We start from the raw sequence: 19,651 nt of genomic DNA on the forward strand, positions 1-19,651 counted from the left end.
ATAGGTGCCTTGTCAAATTATCATCGAGTAAAGATCCAATTGTTGGGATCTAATAAGGAACTAATCATATTCTTATATTATTTAATATATTATTGGAATGGATTCCAAATCCATAATACTCATCATGGTTTTAAATTTCGTCATAGATTGAGACGGCTTGTCTGATACGTTTCAGAATCGTCCACCAACAAGACAAGAAAAGAAGTCTAACGTATCAGACGAGATTTATAGATCATGCTTCATTCATCTCATTGTTCAACAAAATAACTCAAATGTATCAGAAAACTTGCTTGAGATGACTCAATCTTGTTCAAGGACGAGACAAGATGTCAAAATGAATTTTAAAACCATGCCACTCATTGGATTTGGTTGGATTACGATATGTTGAATTTAGTTCAATGACTATGTTGAGCAAGATTTTATTATATGATTTTTTTAACAATTACAGATGGAGAAGCCAAATCTTAACAATAGATATGATAATTAAAATACACATTTTTAAAATTGGTTAGCTATACATCGTCATGCTTGATTTGATGAATTCAAATGGATAGAGAGACTTTACTAATCTAATATCTATACTATATATTCATCCATTATTTTTTAAGATACAAGATCATAAATATGTAACACTGATCACTAAAATATTAAATCCAATGATCAGGATTCATCTTAGAGATGTACCATGAATCCATGTGATACATGTTTTACCTAACTTCTTAGATTTCATGTTTCGACATTTGTGATTAAATATTTATATATTAGTCTCCCATTGTTTTAAATAATAAAAAGTCATAAATCCATTGAATGAAATAAAATATTCAGAATATATATATAGTATACGTCAAAAGACGTCCCTCCTAAACTGCTTTATTTTTAAAATGACCAAAACAGCCTTTACTTAACATCTACTATAACTATCTAAACATGAGGGGGGCATATTGGTAAAATGAAACAAGAGCAACGAGAACGAAACGGGTACTTAGTAGTACTGACTACTGACACAATTCTTTACATCTTCACACTTATCCAATCTATAACTTTTCTACGTCATTGAATTTACTAAAACGCCCATGATTCTTAATGCATGGGATTCATCAAGGGACATGATTATTAAAATTATAATGATAGAGTGGACCACGTCTCAAAGAATGATTGGTATTTAACAACAATGGCCAGATAAGATAAGTCACTTGATGGGCACAAAATCAGGCCAAAACATCAATCATGTTATACAACTATAGTTAATATTTTTATACAAATTAAAAAATAATAATAATTTTATTTATCTTAAAATATTAAAAAGAGTCGTGTTGGAGTAACATTGAAATTGACATCATTTCAAATATTGGTGTGCATAGAACCATAGATACTTCTCACTCGTATCTCGATGAAAATCATTTATGGTTCTATCAACAATGTTAATTTCAATGTTACTTCAACATTTTCCTATTAAAAATTATTTATAAATTTAACATAACCTTAAGTTTTGTGTTGGAAAATATTTTCTTTCAAGAATTTGATTTTTTTTTTAATTATTAATTGGATTGAAAAAAAAATTGTTAGTAAAATTATATTTTTGTCAAAGAAATTATTGCAAAGTTTAATACATTTATTTTTAATTAAGATTGCAAATTTCCCAGTGAGGGAGAAAGAAAATTGAAGCAAATATCAACAAAACAACAATTAGTGTTAACCAATTTTAGATTGGAGGGTATATTGGTAAAATGAAATGAGAGTCGCAAAAACGAAACTAGGGTCGGCTGATTGACACCGTTTCTTATCACATCACGGACAATGAGTAGATTCATGATTTTTTTTACAATAAGAACTTCATTATAACCGTTAAATTACTAAAAAGGCAGTAAACTTCTGAAAAGAACCTTTTAGATGTGCACGCCACCTAAGATATTAATCCAAACACACCACATATGAAGAACAAAATAAATTAAGGGAGAAAAGAATTCATTTTTCATCATTATCCTTCCGTATTTATGAAAGAAGAAAGAAAAACCAATCCTACTCAAATTAGAGTACTTACACAAAAGTAAATAGTAAAGTCCTAATTAATTTCTAATTGAATTAAGAATCTTAAGCACGTTAAAACTCTTTTCTGCCACAACTTTAGAATCACGGATCGAATTACAGTTATTCACGATCAAAAATTCTATAAATAAAAAGTTCAACTTTGACTGTGATTTCGTCTAAGGCATTTGGTTGCGTTGCGTAGTCTTCTAAGTCATCTTTCCAAAACCTTTGGAATTGTCGAATTTCGAGTCTGTATAATAACGTTATACTAAATTTACTATAAACTATACATGTAGATCCTCCTGGATCAGATATAGCAAGTGACAATGCTATCGAGTATGATAGTTCATGGATTAGTAACTGTAGACACGGGATTTCACCATTACGATGACCACATCTACAATGGTTTGGAGTTGCCACCATTCATTTTTGGTAAGTGGGTGTAAATGGTCACCCGATGTGCATTTTTTTTAGAAAATGTGACATTTTTGGTATTTGGTGACTCTCGATGGATAAAGAGAAATCAACCCTTGAGATTCGGGTAAGCGGCTCGGTTGGAAAAAAGGGAAGGTATTAGGCACCATTTCTCCCCACTAAATAGTGGTAACCTCAACTCAACTCGATCATTTTGATTTAAAAAAATACGAAAAATGATGTGCCACGCGTTGTGCATTTGTACCCTAGATAGGGGTTCATTTTTCGGCTTGATCATAGGGTCATTCCATTGATGGAAATGACCCTTATAGACCTTTAGCCTTGGGGTCCATTCATCCTAAAAAATAAAATGAAGGGGAGAGGGTGATAGAAGAGGGAGGAGGAGAGGGTGTAGAAGAGAGAGGGGGGGATTGCCTTGAACCCACCTTGTATCTTCTTTCTTCGTTTCTTCTTCTTGAGTCCTTAGTATTTTATGAAAATACAATTCTTGTATGGTTGAAGGAGTAGAGAGAGAAGGATGATGAGAGAGATGAGTGGAGTATAATAATTTTTTTTTTTGTATATGAGACTTGAGGAGGATTGGTGATGGTTGTTAGTAGTGAGAGTTGGAGAAATTTTTAGTGAAGTGAAAGTTGGGGGCCATTTTTGGGGAAAAGGGAATATGGTATGAGTTGAGAGAGAAGTGGGTGTAATTTAGAGGAGATTGGCGGGTATTTAGGGAAGGGGGGTTAAATGGGTGAGTTTTGGACCCAAATGGTTTGGATCCTATCCAACCCATTTGGGTGGAGTGTTTGGTGAGGTGAGTTTAAGATGGTGGTTGTGATTTAAATGATATTTGATTTAAGAGAATGGAGAATTTAAAGAGGTGGTTGATGATATTTTGGGAGGGTGAGGGAGATGATGCCATGTGTTAAAGTGGGTGGAAATGAAGGATTGGGATAGGTTGATGGGAGAGGTTGAGTGTTTGACTTGAGAGGATGGTGTAGGTTTAGGTTGTAGATGTGGGTTTTGTAGGGAATCATGAGGATAGATTAGGGGAGGTATAGGTTATGGGTGTGGGTAAATGTGTTTGATTTGAGAGAAAAGGTGATGGGTTGATGTGTGGGTAGATGAGATTTAAAGCAAATTAATGGGGTAGGTAGTTGGGTGAGGGATGTGAGATGGGGTGATGACATGTGTCATATTTGATTATCAAGATGATGATTGGTTGATGTGGGTAGTGGTTGATGGGGTTATGGTTGTGGGTTGGATACGGATTTGGGCTTAGGGGTTTTGAAGTATTTTGGGCTTGGGTTATGAAATGATTTTGGATTTTAGGAATTGATTGGGGGTTATTTTGGAATGGATTTTGAGGGTGTAGGTTGGTATTAGATTTTTAGGTGATGTGGGTTTGAGTTTAGGTAAGGGGGGGTGAGAAAAATGGATTTTGGAAGAATTAAGGATTTATGGGCCTTAGGTGGGTTTAGATTTTTTTTCGGATTGGAGATGGAGTGGGTGGAAGGTACAGGAGGTGGTAGGGCGTCCAAGTCTCGTTTTTTAATTTTATTTAATTTTTTGAAAATTTTGAAATCATTGGTTTGATCGAGATGCCACGTGTTGGCAAATCGGGCTTTTTAGGCCCGTTGGTGAACTTTATCGAAAATTTGACGTTTTTGATTTTGGAAGCGGAGCGGTGAATATTGGGAAAGCGTAAGGTAGGCCGAGTCATTTTGGTGGCCTCCTAAACCATTGAGAGGTTTAGGGGTCTCGGTTTGGTCAAAATGTCACTTTTCAACGACTTGGACCCTTAAGGCCCGTTAGCCCATTTATTTGGAAAATCTGTATTTTTGGACCTTTTCGAGTAGTGGCCCGTTCAAATTGGGGTGTCTACAGTAACATATCACATTAAATCAAAATTGAACTACTTGTAGGCTTAGTGAATTAATAATGACCCATCAATCACAATCAAATATGATTTTATTGGATGAGATTTAACCATGGATAGGATCATTCGATTGTGATGATTTGTTAATTATTGAAAAAGGTGGCCCACCTGTTTGATGTACATTTAAAGTCTTCTAGAAACTTTTAACTATCGAAAATGAAATAGCAGTACAAAAGGTTTAGGTTTGTTCAAGTGTGATTGGTAACTCTTCTCACAATGGCAAAGTAGTAAAATCCAATAGGAAAAGAGAGTAGAAGATGAATAGAAATCCCAGATGGGTTTATTGTGTATTTTCATGGGTTTGTCTGCTATGAGTTGGTCCAACTGGAATCACTTTTGATGGATTATGAGGAGATTATGTATCTCACATGTGACATTTTCCATAGATCTCATGTCTAATAAATAGAGACATATATTCCAATCTTCGATTGATTTTTGATACATGTTAGAAATTATGCGAAGTGGTTCCAAAATCCACCTTTACCTGTTAAATACTAATATCTATTAATCTTGTTAGTCAAGCCAAAAAAATAAAAAGAAGGAAAATATGATTCATTTGTTATGTTTATTGTAGAGGATTAAAATTGTAATAGATCTAGACCATACACGTGTCTAGATCTTAATTAAGGGTAGCCCAGTGTTGATTATCTTCAAGGCAAGGTAAAGTTATATTTTTGCTCTGACGTCAGAGCAGGATCAATTTACACTTTGGCCTCCGAAGTATAAGGAAAAATCCTAAGAATCTAGTAATGTATAGAGAAATAATTCCAATTGGATAGAGTTTCTTTTGAATGATGGATTCTTTGTGACCTAATCTTGAGTTTGAAGGGATCGAAGAAGAATTCTTATTCTAAGAGAAACCCTAGAAGAGAGAGAGAGAGATTGCGAGCATAAGGATCACTTTTCTTCCCTCAGAGAAGCTAAGGAATTATCTTATCTTTTTCTTTTGAAACTAACTTTATAGTTGGAGGATTCTTGTTAAGTACCACACAGATGCCACTGGACTACAAAGGGAACAAAAAGCGTTCAACGTAGCTGCATAGGAGAATTGATAGAGATAATCCAGAATCACCTCTACATTTATTATTTGTATAATAATTTAGTACTATGTTGAATTAAAAAAAGAAAAAGAAAATGTTTATTGATTTATATAAGGTTTTGTATAAATCTCTTTAAAAATGAGTCGAAGAGAACCGTTAATGACAATGCGTGTCACTTCTCACAAGTTCGATTTGAAGCGCCCACTATTTTGGAATGGTTTTCAAAATTAAAATTTTAATTGAATCTTTTTATTTTAAAACATGCAAACTCTTCTATTAAAAATAATGAACATTTTAAAAACCATTTTGGTTCTACACATAACCTTTTATTTAATGGGTTGTTTCGTTGCATCTAACTAATTAAGATCAGAAATGGAGAGCCATCTTTCAATTTAATGGTTTTCAATTCAAAACATGGGTCACGATTCTCCCATAAAGCAATAGAGTAATGACTTGTGAATTCTCCTTATTATGATAGGCATAAGTATGGGAAATGAAATTCTTATAAATAGATGGTTGTCCCCTCTCATAAGTAATTGAGTGATTCTCATCAATTTGACTAATTAGTAGAACTATCTTTATGATTGTAGATTGATGATGGAGGCATCAAGAAGATAGTTTTGTTGATTGTTAAATTTACATTCACGATTCAAAGATTTGTAAATTTAGTTTTGTGAATTACTTTAAATAGTTTAATTTGATTGAAGCATGATGCCTAGGTCCTAGTAAGGTGGATTGGAAACCCATCACACTATGGTTGTGGGATGTTGTCTTCAATTATTTATAACTATTTTTATAAAATAATTTTAATAATTTATTCAATTATTATTTTATATTTTGATATTCCTTAGAGATTTATTTGTGCAGTTTGCGTACATTCGAGAAAAGCTTGAGATGGCTACCAATCAGTGGAGAGGAAGGGAACCAAGCCGATGGAGGGAACTAATGATGAGGAAAGTTGAAAAATCACTCAATCTTTCCTTCAAAATGCAAATCAATGGATAGATTTTTCTCTTGACCCAAACCCATGGACCCCATCTAGTAATGAGAATTGGAAACTCTTTTAACTAAGGGAACATAAATGTGGGCCCACTAATTGTTTTGCCGATCAGATGGTCCAAACTTAACGTTTTACATGTCATCAATTGTATGATTGGTAGATTTTATCATACAAGTGTAGTGATCCTAAATTAAAAAGAAGCATGAAGAACCTAAAGAATGATTTACAAATACCCCCAAATTTTAGTGGATTGTTGACATAACACCCCTATGTTTCCAAACTGATGGCATGCCACATTATGGTGGATTTTTACTATTTTTTTTTAAATTTATATAAAAGAGATTGAAGGATTGGTGGAAGATGAGGGCATTTAGTTCATTTTTTATTAATCTATTTTGTGAAGACCGAGGTCAAGGGGCATGTCATAAGTTTGAAGACAAAGGGTTATCTTAAGTATTCACTAAAATATGGAGGGGTATGTCGAAATCACCCGAACAGAAAATATAAGTAAGCCTAGGGTCAACCTTTCATCAACACCAATGGACCACTCAAACAGTCGCCTAGGAGCCACAATTTTCAAAGCACACAAATTGATGGACGGCCATGATTAGATCATGTGAGTAATGAATTAACCTAAAACGGTCCAGAATTAACCATATTTAGTTCCTACCAAAAATAAAGTGATAAACATCTATATGGCGAAAATACCCCTAGGTATTATACCAAATTACTAATTGTCCAATATAACACAAGAAAGAGCAATCACCCCTAACGGTACCAAATACACACAAAAAATGTTCATCAAAGTAATAATTTTTTCTTCTTCTTAAAAATCTGATTCAAAGAAGAGATTTAAGCGATCGAGCTTTAATGGGTTTTCGAACTCTCTTCTTATTATCTTCACCTCCATTGCCGTCATCGTCGTCATCGTCATCATCGTCATTGTCAAGGTCAAGGTCAAGGTCAACATGAGAAGATGTGGTGGCTCGACCAGAAGAATTAGCTTCCCTTTCTCCTGCTCTCTTCTTCCCCCACAATGGCCCAAACCCAGAATAGTAATAGAAATCGGAAGGATTTGCAAACTTAGACTCTCTACTACCCCTATTTCGTCGACGAGATGAAGCCACGGCTTTTGTGTCGTCAGATTTCCGGCTAGATTGAGTGTAGTTGTAGTGGTAAGACCTCAGTTGTGTCAGATGATGGTCACATAACGAATGCCCTTCCTTTGCCTCTCTCCTACATTTCCATCCTTTCCCATCTGTTTTATTACAAGTAACCAAACCTTCTTCTCTCTTCAACCCATTCTTCTTCTCTTTATCAACATCGCTCAATAACGAGAATCTTCTCTCACTCTTATCTTCTTCTTCTTCATCTTCATCTTCATCTTCAACCTTCACCTCTTCTTGCCATTTTTCATTCATTGAAGAAACACTACTAAAAATGTAATTTTTTTCTTATTAAAAGTCACTAATATCTACTTAATTAAAAGTTAGAACTTATAACTATTTCTTACTACTACTTCACTATCTTTCCTTTTATTTCAAGAGAAAGGAAAAAAAAAAAAAAAACCCTAATATTCTATAAAAGACTACAGATCTACTTAAAGTTATAAACTTTAAAATCAAACAGACTAACCTTTCAACAGTATTAACTGATTCTCCCCCAACACGATTTCCCATATCGTTATTCTCTATCGCAACCTGCATCATCAATCACCACAGCTGAAACGCAACTAAATACACTCGATGCAGACGATAATAGAGGAAAAAGAGAGAACCCCAGAAATTCTTTTGAAGAAAATAGTAGAAAGATTGATGAGATTTTGAGTTTCAGACGCTAACATCGATAACGAACAAACCCAAATAGAGAAACCCTAGACCCAGAAATGAAAAAAAAAAAAAAAAAAAAAACACTGAAGTGGACAAAAACTTGATAATTGGATTCTTGTGTGAAAAGGGTATCGATAGATCTGAGATTATAAGAAAGAGTTTGATCGAGTTCACTAACCTGGTATTCAACTGGGTAAGAGAAATCTGATTGGGGAGCGAAAGCCATCACGTCCCAAGGCGACCGGTTGAGCTCGCACACGTGTGTTTGTAAAGTCTCACGAGCACAAGGAGCGATTGAAACGTGTGAGAGTGAGAGAGAGGAGGAGATCCGAGCGTGTTTGCGGATCCTCATAGTAGAGAGAAGAGGAGAGAGGGAAGAGTTTACTTCTTCAGCTCCAAAGTTCGCAATTTGCAGATCTCGCACAAGTCGATAATGAGGGTTTCATAACTTCTGTTGCCTTCGGCCCCTCTCTCATCTTATATTCTATTTTAGAATATCGACTTGTGTAATTACCATTGTAACCTCACTAAGTTGCTAACAAAATGAATTTCACTGAAAAGCTTTTGATTTGTTGGGCACCGCCCCTCTGTGTTTTGGCATCTTTGCGATAAGCCCAGTGTGTTTTAAAACTGAGGATATGCCCCTTGACTATGGTCCTCTATAAGATTCTAATAGAATGACTAAAACACCCTCATCTCCAATGTCTCTTGATTAAACCCAATTTTTTTTTTCCGAAAAATTCTCCAACCTTGAATTTTTGGTGACAAAATCATCAATTGGTCTCTATACAGTTTGATTAATTACTCAATTTTCTCTATTTTTTTTATTTATAATTATTGTGAAGAAAATAAATAAATCTTACATGTAAAGCTAAAAATAAAAGATGGAAGAAAACAGAATTTTTGGAAGAAAAGCATCAAGTATTTAAAGAAAAGTGGATTCTTAAATACATCAAATCCATCCTAAAGCTTAAATAGGTACAATGGATTTTTTAGAGAAATGAGTCAAGTTTTTTTTTGACCAATGAGGTTGAATATGTGATGTGTGGTCAGTTATTATAATTCTCTTAGGAAACCGACTTTGAAGCGGGCAGTCGCTTCAAAATTTCGATAGAACCCTCTTCATAATATGACATGTGAGATTTTTATTTTTTTTATTTTAATATAAAATAATTTTTCATATTTCATTAATATTTTGAATACTTCCTTGGAGACACTAAGGGGCATAATTTTCGATAGAACCCTCTCCACTTCAAAGGTTTTTCTTTCTCTCAATGTCATGAGCAGAAGTTTGAAAACATAAGGGGCATATTAACTATTCTCCAAATCAGGAAGGGGTATGTCACCAACTTGAAAACGTTGAGTTGTATGCAAATATTCAGTAAATCGTGTAACGATGTGTTTAAATCATCCAAAAGTAACTTTGTCCAAAATCACATCATTTCTTAGGAAAATTCTAGTTTCAAAAGAACAGTTGAGATGAAAAATATGTTTTCTAGTGATATCACTAGTGACTAATCATTAGAAGTTGGTACCATGGTTTTAAAACTCATTTTGATGTCTCATCTCGTTTGTGAGTGAGACCGAATTGTCTTGGAAAAGTTTTTCAATATGTTTGAGATGTCTCGTTCAACAATAAGAAAAATGAGCATGAATTTTAAATCTCGTCCAATATATTGACTTGTCTGTCCATCTCATTGTTGGGCGATACCTACACGACTTAGGCGATACATCTCAATCTCAGGCGAGTTTTGAAACCATGGTTTCTACCCATTTCTTGGAATCAATTTCACACCTCAACAAGAAAAGTCCTATTTCATAACAGTCAAAAATATAATAAAACAGTTAATATGAGGTTATTTTAGACATTTCATCTTCCTTAGAGAATAATCGAAAAATACGAGGGCTGGTGACCTAGAAGAAAAATGTAATTTACAACAAGGCCGGACTAGGGAAGATGGAAACATTGGCCACAACGTCTTTGCTGTCGTACACGTGGCAAAGATGCAATCTATTTGGTTGTCCCACTTTTTGTTGACCATATTGCCTTTGCAACTTTTCCCTTTTTATTTTTTCTTTTTAAAAGTCATTTCCCATATTTGCATAATTGTCATTTCCTACAAAGTAAATGTAGAATTAGAAAGCTAAATCTTGTGATTAAAAAAAATTAAAAAATTTACATGGACCAGCTTTATTCTCCATTTTTCAACAACTAGATTCAAGTATTTTACTTATATAAATATTTGGTCTTATCTTGATGATGATATGATAATTCATATGGGCCCAACGACCGTTAATAAGATTTGAAATCTTATTAAGTTAGTAACACTAGTCTGATTCTAATTATAGTAGGAAAACACTTTCCGACTTAAGTAAGATTTTTAAATTTTATTAAGGGTGATTTTACTTAAGAGGGCTGATTTTGTAAGTCAATCTCATAGGGTAACTCAAAAATTCATTGACGTGGCAAGTGCAATAATCGTAGTTTTTCGCTTGAGATACACAACTGCACATGTTTTATGGGGACATGCAGTTATGTATCCTGAGAAAAAAAAAATCCACGGTTCTTGCAAGGTACACGTCAATTGAGTTTTTGAGTTATCTTATCAAGGTTGTTAAGTAACAAACTTCATAACGAGTTGTGATATTCTAACTCGAAATTTTTTCATTTAGTTTGTACTTGGTCGGTTAATGTGGCTAGTGCATATAACCATAGATCTTTCTCTTTGACATATTAAAGCAAAAAAATCTACAGTTTTGTGCACTTGCCACGTCAACCGAGTACAGATCGAGTGAAGATTTTTGAGTTAGGATATCAGTAGTCCTTTATAAAATGTAACGTTGACTGAAAAACATAACGGAATTAGAATTGTCTGACACCACTCTTATCTCACACGGACAACAATGTAGATCACTTTTTACAATAAGAACCTTACTACAACAATTAAATTACTAAAAACTAGCAAACTTTTAAAAAGAACCTTTTAGATGTGCACGCCACTTAAGATCTAGCAAGTAACAATGTCATAAAAGTAATGAATTCACTTGAAATGCATGTTTTGAGAATTAAAACGAACAATGTACGGAAATTGAAATTTGGACATAAGTTGTGCACATTTTGAAAGAAAATCTTATTTATTATTATTATTATTTTTAATTGGAGTGTAATGATTAAAAGTTGGGGTCCCAATAGAAGCTCCCTATATCAAAGTTATCTAATATTAGGTCAATTTTGAATTAATAAGACATACCAATAAAGATCAAATATGGTTTTAGTGGGTGGGATTTATTCAGCATAGAATAATTTGATCGTGATGTTATGGAAATTATTGGAAAAGGTGGCCCACCTGTTTGATGGACTATGAGAAGATTAGATCCCATATGTGACATTTTCCATGGATCTCAGGTCTAAGAAATGGATACATATATTCCCATCTTTGACTGATTTTTTAGATAAATAGAAATTATGAAACTGAAAAAACTGATTTATTCGAAAGTGTCCGTTTGCTAAATTGATTAAACTATGTGAATGTTTACGATACGTCCGATTCTAAAAACCCAATTTCACCTACTAATTACTAATTATTAATCTTGTTTATCTAACCCAAAGAAAGAAAGAAAAAAAGAAGAAAAATAAAAATAATGATTCATTTCTTATGTTAAATAAATAGAGCTACTATTCCTGCACCAACTTTTACTAATGGCACACCAATTGTTATATAAATTACTAAGAGTTGCACATTAGTTGGTGTGGCAATAGTTAAAGTTGGAGTGCCAATAGCATCTCTCCATAATTAAAAAAAAAAAAAAAAGAGAGAGAATGTTTATTGGGTGAATTACTATTTCGTGAGCTGAAAATGAATTATTTACGATTTTGGTGCACTGTTCATTTTAATGAGCAAAATGTGAACAATTACGTTTTCATTAAAAAAAAATTCGGAACGAAGTGGCTATTTCACAGGTTTAAATTGATAATTTCGCAAGTTTAAAGTGAAATTATTACTTCAAACCCATGAAATAGTCACTTAAAAAACCTTTGAATTTGTTATCGTTCAGTTTTGATAATTAAAATGAATAGTGAGCCGGAATTGTAAATTTGTCAAAAGTTGATCACTTTTTTCGTAAATATCTCTAAGATTTTGTATAAATCCCTTTATATATGAGTCGAAGAGAACCATGAATGAGAATGTATGTCACTTCTCACTAGATCAATTTGAAACCCACTTTTGTCATGGGTTGTTAGCTTTAATTAGATTAATGATAAACTAACTTGCAAAAAACCACTTGCTTGACGTGTCTTGTGCACAGAACCATAGATCTTTTTTCTTGTATATCCCGAGGAAAAAAATCTATCTTTCTATGCACATGCCATGTCAAGCGAGTGACTTTTTTCGAGTCAACTTATCAAGACTCCTTTAATTATCCTATAATAATTTTTATTAAATTATTTTAAGGTTTTGATTTTACAAACCCATGGACCTATCTTGTAATGAGAGGGGAACCTAACAAGACAAGATCAAGCATTTGGATTAAAGATAACTGTTTATCCTTATTACCATTACAAAGAGAAATAAAGTTAGAACCGTGATAATATGACGCTCCCTTTTGACAAACGCCTCCCTATGCCCTCATCACAAAGCCGTAGACCAAATGCCTTGGGATACATAAGGAAAATATTTATGATTCTACGTATCCCAAGGTAAATGATCTACGATTTTGTGATTATGGCGTTTGTCACAAGGGGCATGATGTCATCACGACTCATAAAGTTAAGGTGTACAGTACAGGTGCCCTCAGGCAGGTTTAGTATTTGAGTTGGAAGACATAAATGTGGCCACTGCTTGTCGAGCAAATGGTCCAAGAATATGTTTTCCACATCAATTGTTTGATTGGTAGATTTTATGTTCGAAAAAATGTACTGACTTCATTGGACACTGAGTTCAACACTATGCTGATGTGGCACTGCATAAAGAACATAAGAATAGGGGGTGTCAATCGGTCGGTTCTGAAGAAAATTAAAATCATAACCGTTATATTTTTTCGATTTCAGTTCTAAAATAAGTGAAATCAAAATCATGATCACCAAGAATTATGGGTACCTGTCAATTCCAATTCTCAAGAGTCAAATAGGAATTTTTTTTTCAAAATCATCATAAATAAATAAATAAAATTCTTCTTAAGAATAACATCTTATCAACAAAATATCAATTTAATAATAATTTATTTCACTAAAAATATTATTTTAATTTTCAAAAATTAAAATCCATCTAGTTTAGATAATAAACTTAATTTAAGAAGAGATGACTCATTTTAAGCTCCAATATTTTAGTTTATATGAAAAATTGAAGAACTTTATATAATATAAGTTAATTTTAAAATATAGAAAATTTGAAAATCATGTATAATGTAAAAATAAAATGACAAAATAAATCGGTTTCGCATCAGATAGAACCTAATGGTTCCAATCCTATCGATTCGATTCCATGTTAGATCCGACTCTAATTAGTTCCAATAAAAAGGGAATCAGAATCGGGATTTTCGATTTTGATTCCAATTCTAGGTAAATGGATAGTGATTGACACCCCTACATAATGGTAAAGAATCTAAATTAAAAGAGAAACATTTTCCTTACTTACTTAATAAGATTTTAAGTTTAATCAAGGTTGTTTTGCTCAAATGGATTCGCACATTAGCAATTCAAGATCACAACCCTTTAAATTTTATAAAAAAAACCTTAGATTCAAATTTTTTTGGGCTTGATCCGAGGTTTTGAAAATTGACGGCTAACGAACTTCCACCAAAATTATAAAATTTAAAATTAAAATTCAAGGGTGAAAAATAACTTTTTATTTTAAAATTTTAAAATTTATAAAATTTTATTCTCTACAACTTGAAGCATTGGATCATGTGTTTTGGATGTCACAAGATGCGCCAAAGGACCCTTGGTAACAGTGAAATCCTTACTAACTTTGTAAGGCTTGTCAGACTCAAATTAAAAAGGGAAGTAATCCTAAATTAAAACCAAGCGTAGAGAACCTATGGGGTGATTTACACATACCCCCACGTGTTGGTGAGTAGTTGAGATACACCCCCGTTGTTAACTCAATCTACTCTTATTACCTAATAAAATGACCTAAATAACCTCATCTTCAACTCATTGTTTTCAACTTCGCTTCACCCTATCTGAAGGTTGGAGATGAGAGCAATTTTTATTGTTTATATTTTCATAAAATTGGTGGGAGGAAAATGAAAGGGGCGACAAGATGAAAGTGAGGGTATTTAAGTCATTTTACTAATCTATGTAGAGAAAATAGAGGTCAAGGGGCATGTCATGGTAACTTAAATATTCACCAAAAATGGAAGGGTATTTCTAAAATCACCCCGAACTTAAGATATGGATAAAAGGTCAACCTTGTATCAACACCAAAGGACCACTAGTACACCCACAACATCAAAACCCAAATTTTTAACCCTACAAATATCGAAAGATGACCATGATTAGATCATTAAAAACTCATTCTTTTAAAGATCTACTATTGGCACCCCATAAAATCTCTCTCTCTCTCTCTTGAAGTTGTTTGAATATGTTATAAAGCTTTGTAATGTTATAAAGCTTTCCCAGTAATATTTGAATCTTGTGTTTAATTTTTAATTAGGGTGTGTTAAATAAATCAAGTAGTTGAGGTGTAATAAGTAAACGTTGGGGTGCCAATAGCAGTTCCCTTCTTTAAAGATTCTAAAATTCACCGCAGTGTAGCCACAAAAAAAAAAAAAAAAACATTGAAATGCCGAAAACACCTCTAAGTATTATACTAAATTACTAACTGTCCAATATAACATAAGAAGGAAAAAACAGCCCAAAATGTGCCTAATACAACAACAACAACAACAAAAAGATTCATCAAAGTAATACTTTTTTTGTTTTTCTTCTTAAAAGGCTAATTCAAAGAAGAGATTTAAGCGATCGAGCTTTAATGGGCTTTCGAACTCTCTTCTTACTATCTTCACCCCCATTGTCGTCGTTGTCGTCATCATCATCATCGTCATGGTCAATGTCGAGGTCAACATGAAAAGCTGCAGTGGCTCGACCAGAAGAATTAGCTTCCCTTTCTCCTGCTCTCTTCTTCCCCCACAATGGCCCAAACCCAGAATAATAATAGAAATCCGAAGGATTCGACAACTTAGACTCTCTACTGCCTCTATTTCGTCGACGAGAAGCAGCCACGGCTTTCGTGTCGTCAGATTTCCGGCTAGATTGAGTGTAGTTGTAGTGGTAAGATCTCAGCTGCGTCAGATGATGGTCACATAACGAATGCCCTTCCTTCGCCTCTCTCCTACACTTCCATCCTTTCCCATCAGTTTTATTACAAGTAATCAAATCTTCTTCTCTCTTCAACCCATTCTTCTTCTCTTTATCAACATCGCTCAATAACGAGAATCTCCTCTCACTCTCATCTTCTTCATCATCTTCAACTTCAACCTTCACCTCTTCTTGCCATTTCTCATTCAATGAAGAAACACTACCAAAAATGTAATTTTTTTCTTATTAAAGGTCATTAATATCTACTTAATTAAAAGTTAGAACTTAAAACTATCTCTTAATACTAGTTCACTATCTTTCCTTCTATTTCAAGAGAAAAAAAACCCTAATATTCGATAAAAGACTGAAGATCTATTTAAAGTTATAAACTTTAAAATCAAACAGACTAACCTTTCAACAGCATTAACTGATTCTCCCCCAAGACGATTTCCCATGTCGTTATTCTCTATCGCAACCTGCATCATCAATCACCACAGCTGAAACGCAACTAAATACACTCGATGCAGATGATAATAGAGGAAAAAGAGAGAACCCCAGTAGTTATTTTGAAGAAAATAATAGAAGATTGATGAGATTTTTAGTTTGATACCCTAACAGAAACAAAGAACAAACCCAAATACAGAAACCCTAGACCCAGAAATGAAAAGAACTGAAGCGGACAAAAACTTGATAATTGGATTCTTGTGTGAGAAGGGTATTGTTAGATCTGAGTTTATAAGAGAAAAGATGAGAGTTTGATCGAGTTCACTGACCTGGTATTCAACTGGGTAAGAGAAATCTGATTGGGGAGCGAAAGCCATCACGTCCCAGGGCGACCGGTTGAGCTCGCACACGTGTGTTTGTAAAGTCTCACGAGCGCAAGGAGCGATTGAAGCGTGTGAGAGTGAGAGAGAGGAGGAGATCCGAGCGTGTTTGCGGATCCTCATAGTAGAGAGAAGAGGAGAGAAGGAAGAGTTTACTTCTTCAGCTCCAAAGTTCACAATTTGCAGATCTTGCACAACTCGATGACGAGGGTTTCATAACTTCTGTTGCCTTCGGCCCCTCCCGTTTTATATTCTATTTTTTTAGAATATCGACTAGTGTAATTACCATTGTACCCCTCTAGGTTGCTAACAAAATGAATTACACTAAAAAGCTTCTGATTTGTAAGCTAAGCGTTGGGTAATTTAGGCATTGGCCCCTCTGTGTTTTGGCGTCTTTGTGACATAATCCCTGTGCGTTTTCAAACTTTGGATATGCCCCTTGACCGTAGTCTTCTATAAAGTCTAAATAGAATGACCAAAATACCCTCATCTCCGAACTCTCTTGATAAAACCACTTTTTTTTTTCAGCAAAAATTCCTCGACCACGAACTTTAGTGACGTCCTGCAAATTTGATTATTTTACTCAATTTTCTCTATTGCTTTGTTTTGTAAATTAATGTGAAGCAAATAAATAAAGAGAGTTGCTATTGCCACACCATTTGCTTCCAATTCTTTGGTGATTTATATAGGAATTAGTGTGGTATTAGTAAAAATTGCTGTGACAATAGTGGATCTCTAAATAAATCTTGCATTAAAACCCAAAGATTGAAAAAAAAAAAAAAAATCAATGATTTTCTTCATGAGGTTGAAGATAGATGTTGTGGTTATTTTTGCAATTCTTTTTTTAAAAGAATGTCATTGAGTATATGTTTGAAAACATGAGGGGGCAATATTAAATATTCTTCAAATCAGGAAGGGCTATGTCACCATCTTCAAAACTTTGGGGCAAATGAAATATTCAGCAAATCGTGGACCGATGTGTCTAAATCACCCAAAAGCAACTTTGTCGAAAAGCGAATTATTTCCCAAAAAAATTCTAGTGCCAAAACAGTGGCTGAGATGTAAATATGTTTTCTAGTGATTTTATAACACCAATCTCTAGAAATTTGTACCCATTCCTTGGAATCTATTGCATGCTTCATCTCAGCCATCACTTAGCATCATTGACCCGAGAAAAGCCCTAGTTTATAACAATGAAAAATGTAATATAATATAGCTAATAGTTTCATAATCCTTTTAAAATAATAATAAAATATGATGACGGGTTTGCTGGCGACAGCAAAAATAAGAACCTAGGCTATCTTTGCTGCCGTACACGTGGCAAAGATGCAATCTATTTGATTTGGCCAACGTTTTGTATGCCATATTGCCTCTTAAAAAACATATCCAATGTCACACTAAGTATGGCTCTGATTTGGGAGGGTCAAAACCAAACCCAATAAATTCAACCCGATCTTGGGGGGTTTGGGCACAATTTGCCCAGAATCGACGAACAAAAATTTTGATTGAACCAAATTGGGTTGGGTTCGGGAATACAAATTGGACTGCCTGATTTGTCTGAACCCGAACTTAAAGTGGTTATAATTTAAAAATAATTTAGATGTTAATCTTTCTTTCTCATCAAAAATTCACATTTCAAATTATCATCATCATTTTTTTTTTTTAATATTTATTTATAATTTCATGTAGGTAAACTTTGAAATAATTTTTTATGATAAATAATTGTAAATTTTATAATTTTTTACATATTATGTATTTTTATATAACTCATTATCATTATTATATTATCTAATATATATAAATGAGGAGTGAGCCAATCCGATCAACTCAACCAACTTGACAAACCTGATGTGGCTTGTGCAATTCACACCCCCGAGGTCGGGCTGTGTGTGGGCACGGGTTGGTGCGAGTGTAGTGTGGGTTGGGCGTAGATTGATCTCCAACTCAACCCAATTCATTCGAGTTGCAGCCATATCCACGTGGTTATAATGTTTTGTGATGCTTAGATAAAAATTTGAGCTAAACCTTTTGTTAAGTTTGACCGGAGAGTTTTCATCTGTAATTAGTGTGTAATAAAATAAAGTTGGCGTGCCAATAGCAGTTCTCAATTCCATCAAGAACTGACAATAACAAACTGCACAGCCCTCCTTTCCCATCTGTTATATTGTAGAAAACAAAACCTATTCCTTCTCTTTATTAATATAGAGCTGCTATTGCCACACCAACTTTTACTAATGCCACACAAATTCTTATGCAAATCAGTATTGCACACAATTGGTGCGGGGCAGTAAAAGTTGGCGTGGAAATAGTAACTCTCTATTAATATTGAACAAGAATAAGGTTTCTCAAACAATCACCAATAATCACCATTTACAATTAATAATTAAAAATGCAATCTTTATTTTACTGCTCTATCTTTCCTTTTTAATTGAGAGAGTTTTGTGGAGTTATCAAATGAGAAAACTCTAATATTTCATAAAATACTGTTAAGAGTGTAGTTTGTAGATCGCTTTAAACTTCAAAATCAAGAACACTAACCTCTCAATACCATTAACCAATTGCTTTCGCTCTCCTCTATCGCGACCTGCATTATCAACACAGCTGAAAAACTCAACTAAATACACTTAATACTCATTATAATAGAAGAAAACGAGAGAACCCCAAGATACAAAATCACAGATTGATGAGATTTCGAGTTTCGGATTGTAACACAAAGAATAAACAGATCCAAATATAGAAACCCTAGAACCGAAAATGGAAAAAAAAAAAAAAACGAAGCAGACGAAAACTTGATAATTCGTTTGTTTGTCGAGAACAATCGAAAAAGGGTATTCTTCCGTAGATCTGATTTCGATGATTGATTTTGCTAACCTGATATTCTTTTAAGTACGATTTGGTAACCAATGCTGCAAAAATCCAGAGCGACCCATTGAGCCCACACACACACACGTGTGTATGTAAATTGCAATGGAGAGAGGAGCGATTGAAACATGTGAGATCGATAGAGGAGAGACTCTTGTGTGTCTGTTAATCTTCATTGTGGAGGAGACGCAGAGAAGTTTCTTCAGCTCGAATGCTCACAATCTGCAGTTCTCACACACACCATAACTTCGGTTACCTTCTCTTCGCCCTCTCCTCTCTTCAAATATTTTTAATTCAACTTATGAAATTACTAAAGTACCCTTGGTTTTGTTACTAAATTACTGACACACTCTAATGTTTGGACTTTTTTTTTTCAGGACGGATGGTTGCATCCACGACGAGAGGCAAT

At 33.9% G+C, this 19,651-nt stretch overlaps 2 protein-coding genes across 3 annotated transcripts; both read right to left on the reverse strand.

Moving 5' to 3' along the window:
* Positions 1 to 7,123: 7,123 nt before the first annotated feature.
* On the reverse strand, positions 7,124 to 8,702 carry LOC147389827 (uncharacterized). 2 transcript variants are annotated; one of them, XM_086419620.1, is made up of 3 exons: positions 8,435 to 8,702; positions 8,063 to 8,127; positions 7,124 to 7,858 (listed from the first exon to the last, which is right to left on the reverse strand). In XM_086419620.1, exons 1-3 carry the CDS (start codon positions 8,606 to 8,608, stop codon positions 7,267 to 7,269), a joined length of 831 nt encoding a protein of 276 aa, XP_086275746.1. In that variant the 5' UTR covers positions 8,609 to 8,702; the 3' UTR covers positions 7,124 to 7,266. The 2 variants fall into 2 exon arrangements, with proteins under 2 accessions (XP_086275746.1, XP_086275745.1); XM_086419619.1 differs by having other exon boundaries at positions 7,124 to 7,861.
* Positions 8,703 to 15,057: 6,355 nt separating this feature from the next.
* Positions 15,058 to 17,942, reverse strand: LOC147389828 (uncharacterized). Its single transcript, XM_086419621.1, has 3 exons — positions 16,330 to 17,942; positions 15,968 to 16,032; positions 15,058 to 15,776 (listed from the first exon to the last, which is right to left on the reverse strand). Exons 1-3 carry the CDS (start codon positions 16,501 to 16,503, stop codon positions 15,200 to 15,202), a joined length of 816 nt encoding a protein of 271 aa, XP_086275747.1. The 5' UTR covers positions 16,504 to 17,942; the 3' UTR covers positions 15,058 to 15,199.
* Positions 17,943 to 19,651: the final 1,709 nt, after the last annotated feature.

The sequence above is a fragment of the Akebia trifoliata genome, chromosome 12 (genome assembly GCF_017979445.1).
Source record: "Akebia trifoliata isolate Shusen 1 chromosome 12, ASM1797944v1, whole genome shotgun sequence".
Taxonomy (NCBI): Eukaryota; Viridiplantae; Streptophyta; class Magnoliopsida; order Ranunculales; family Lardizabalaceae; genus Akebia; species Akebia trifoliata.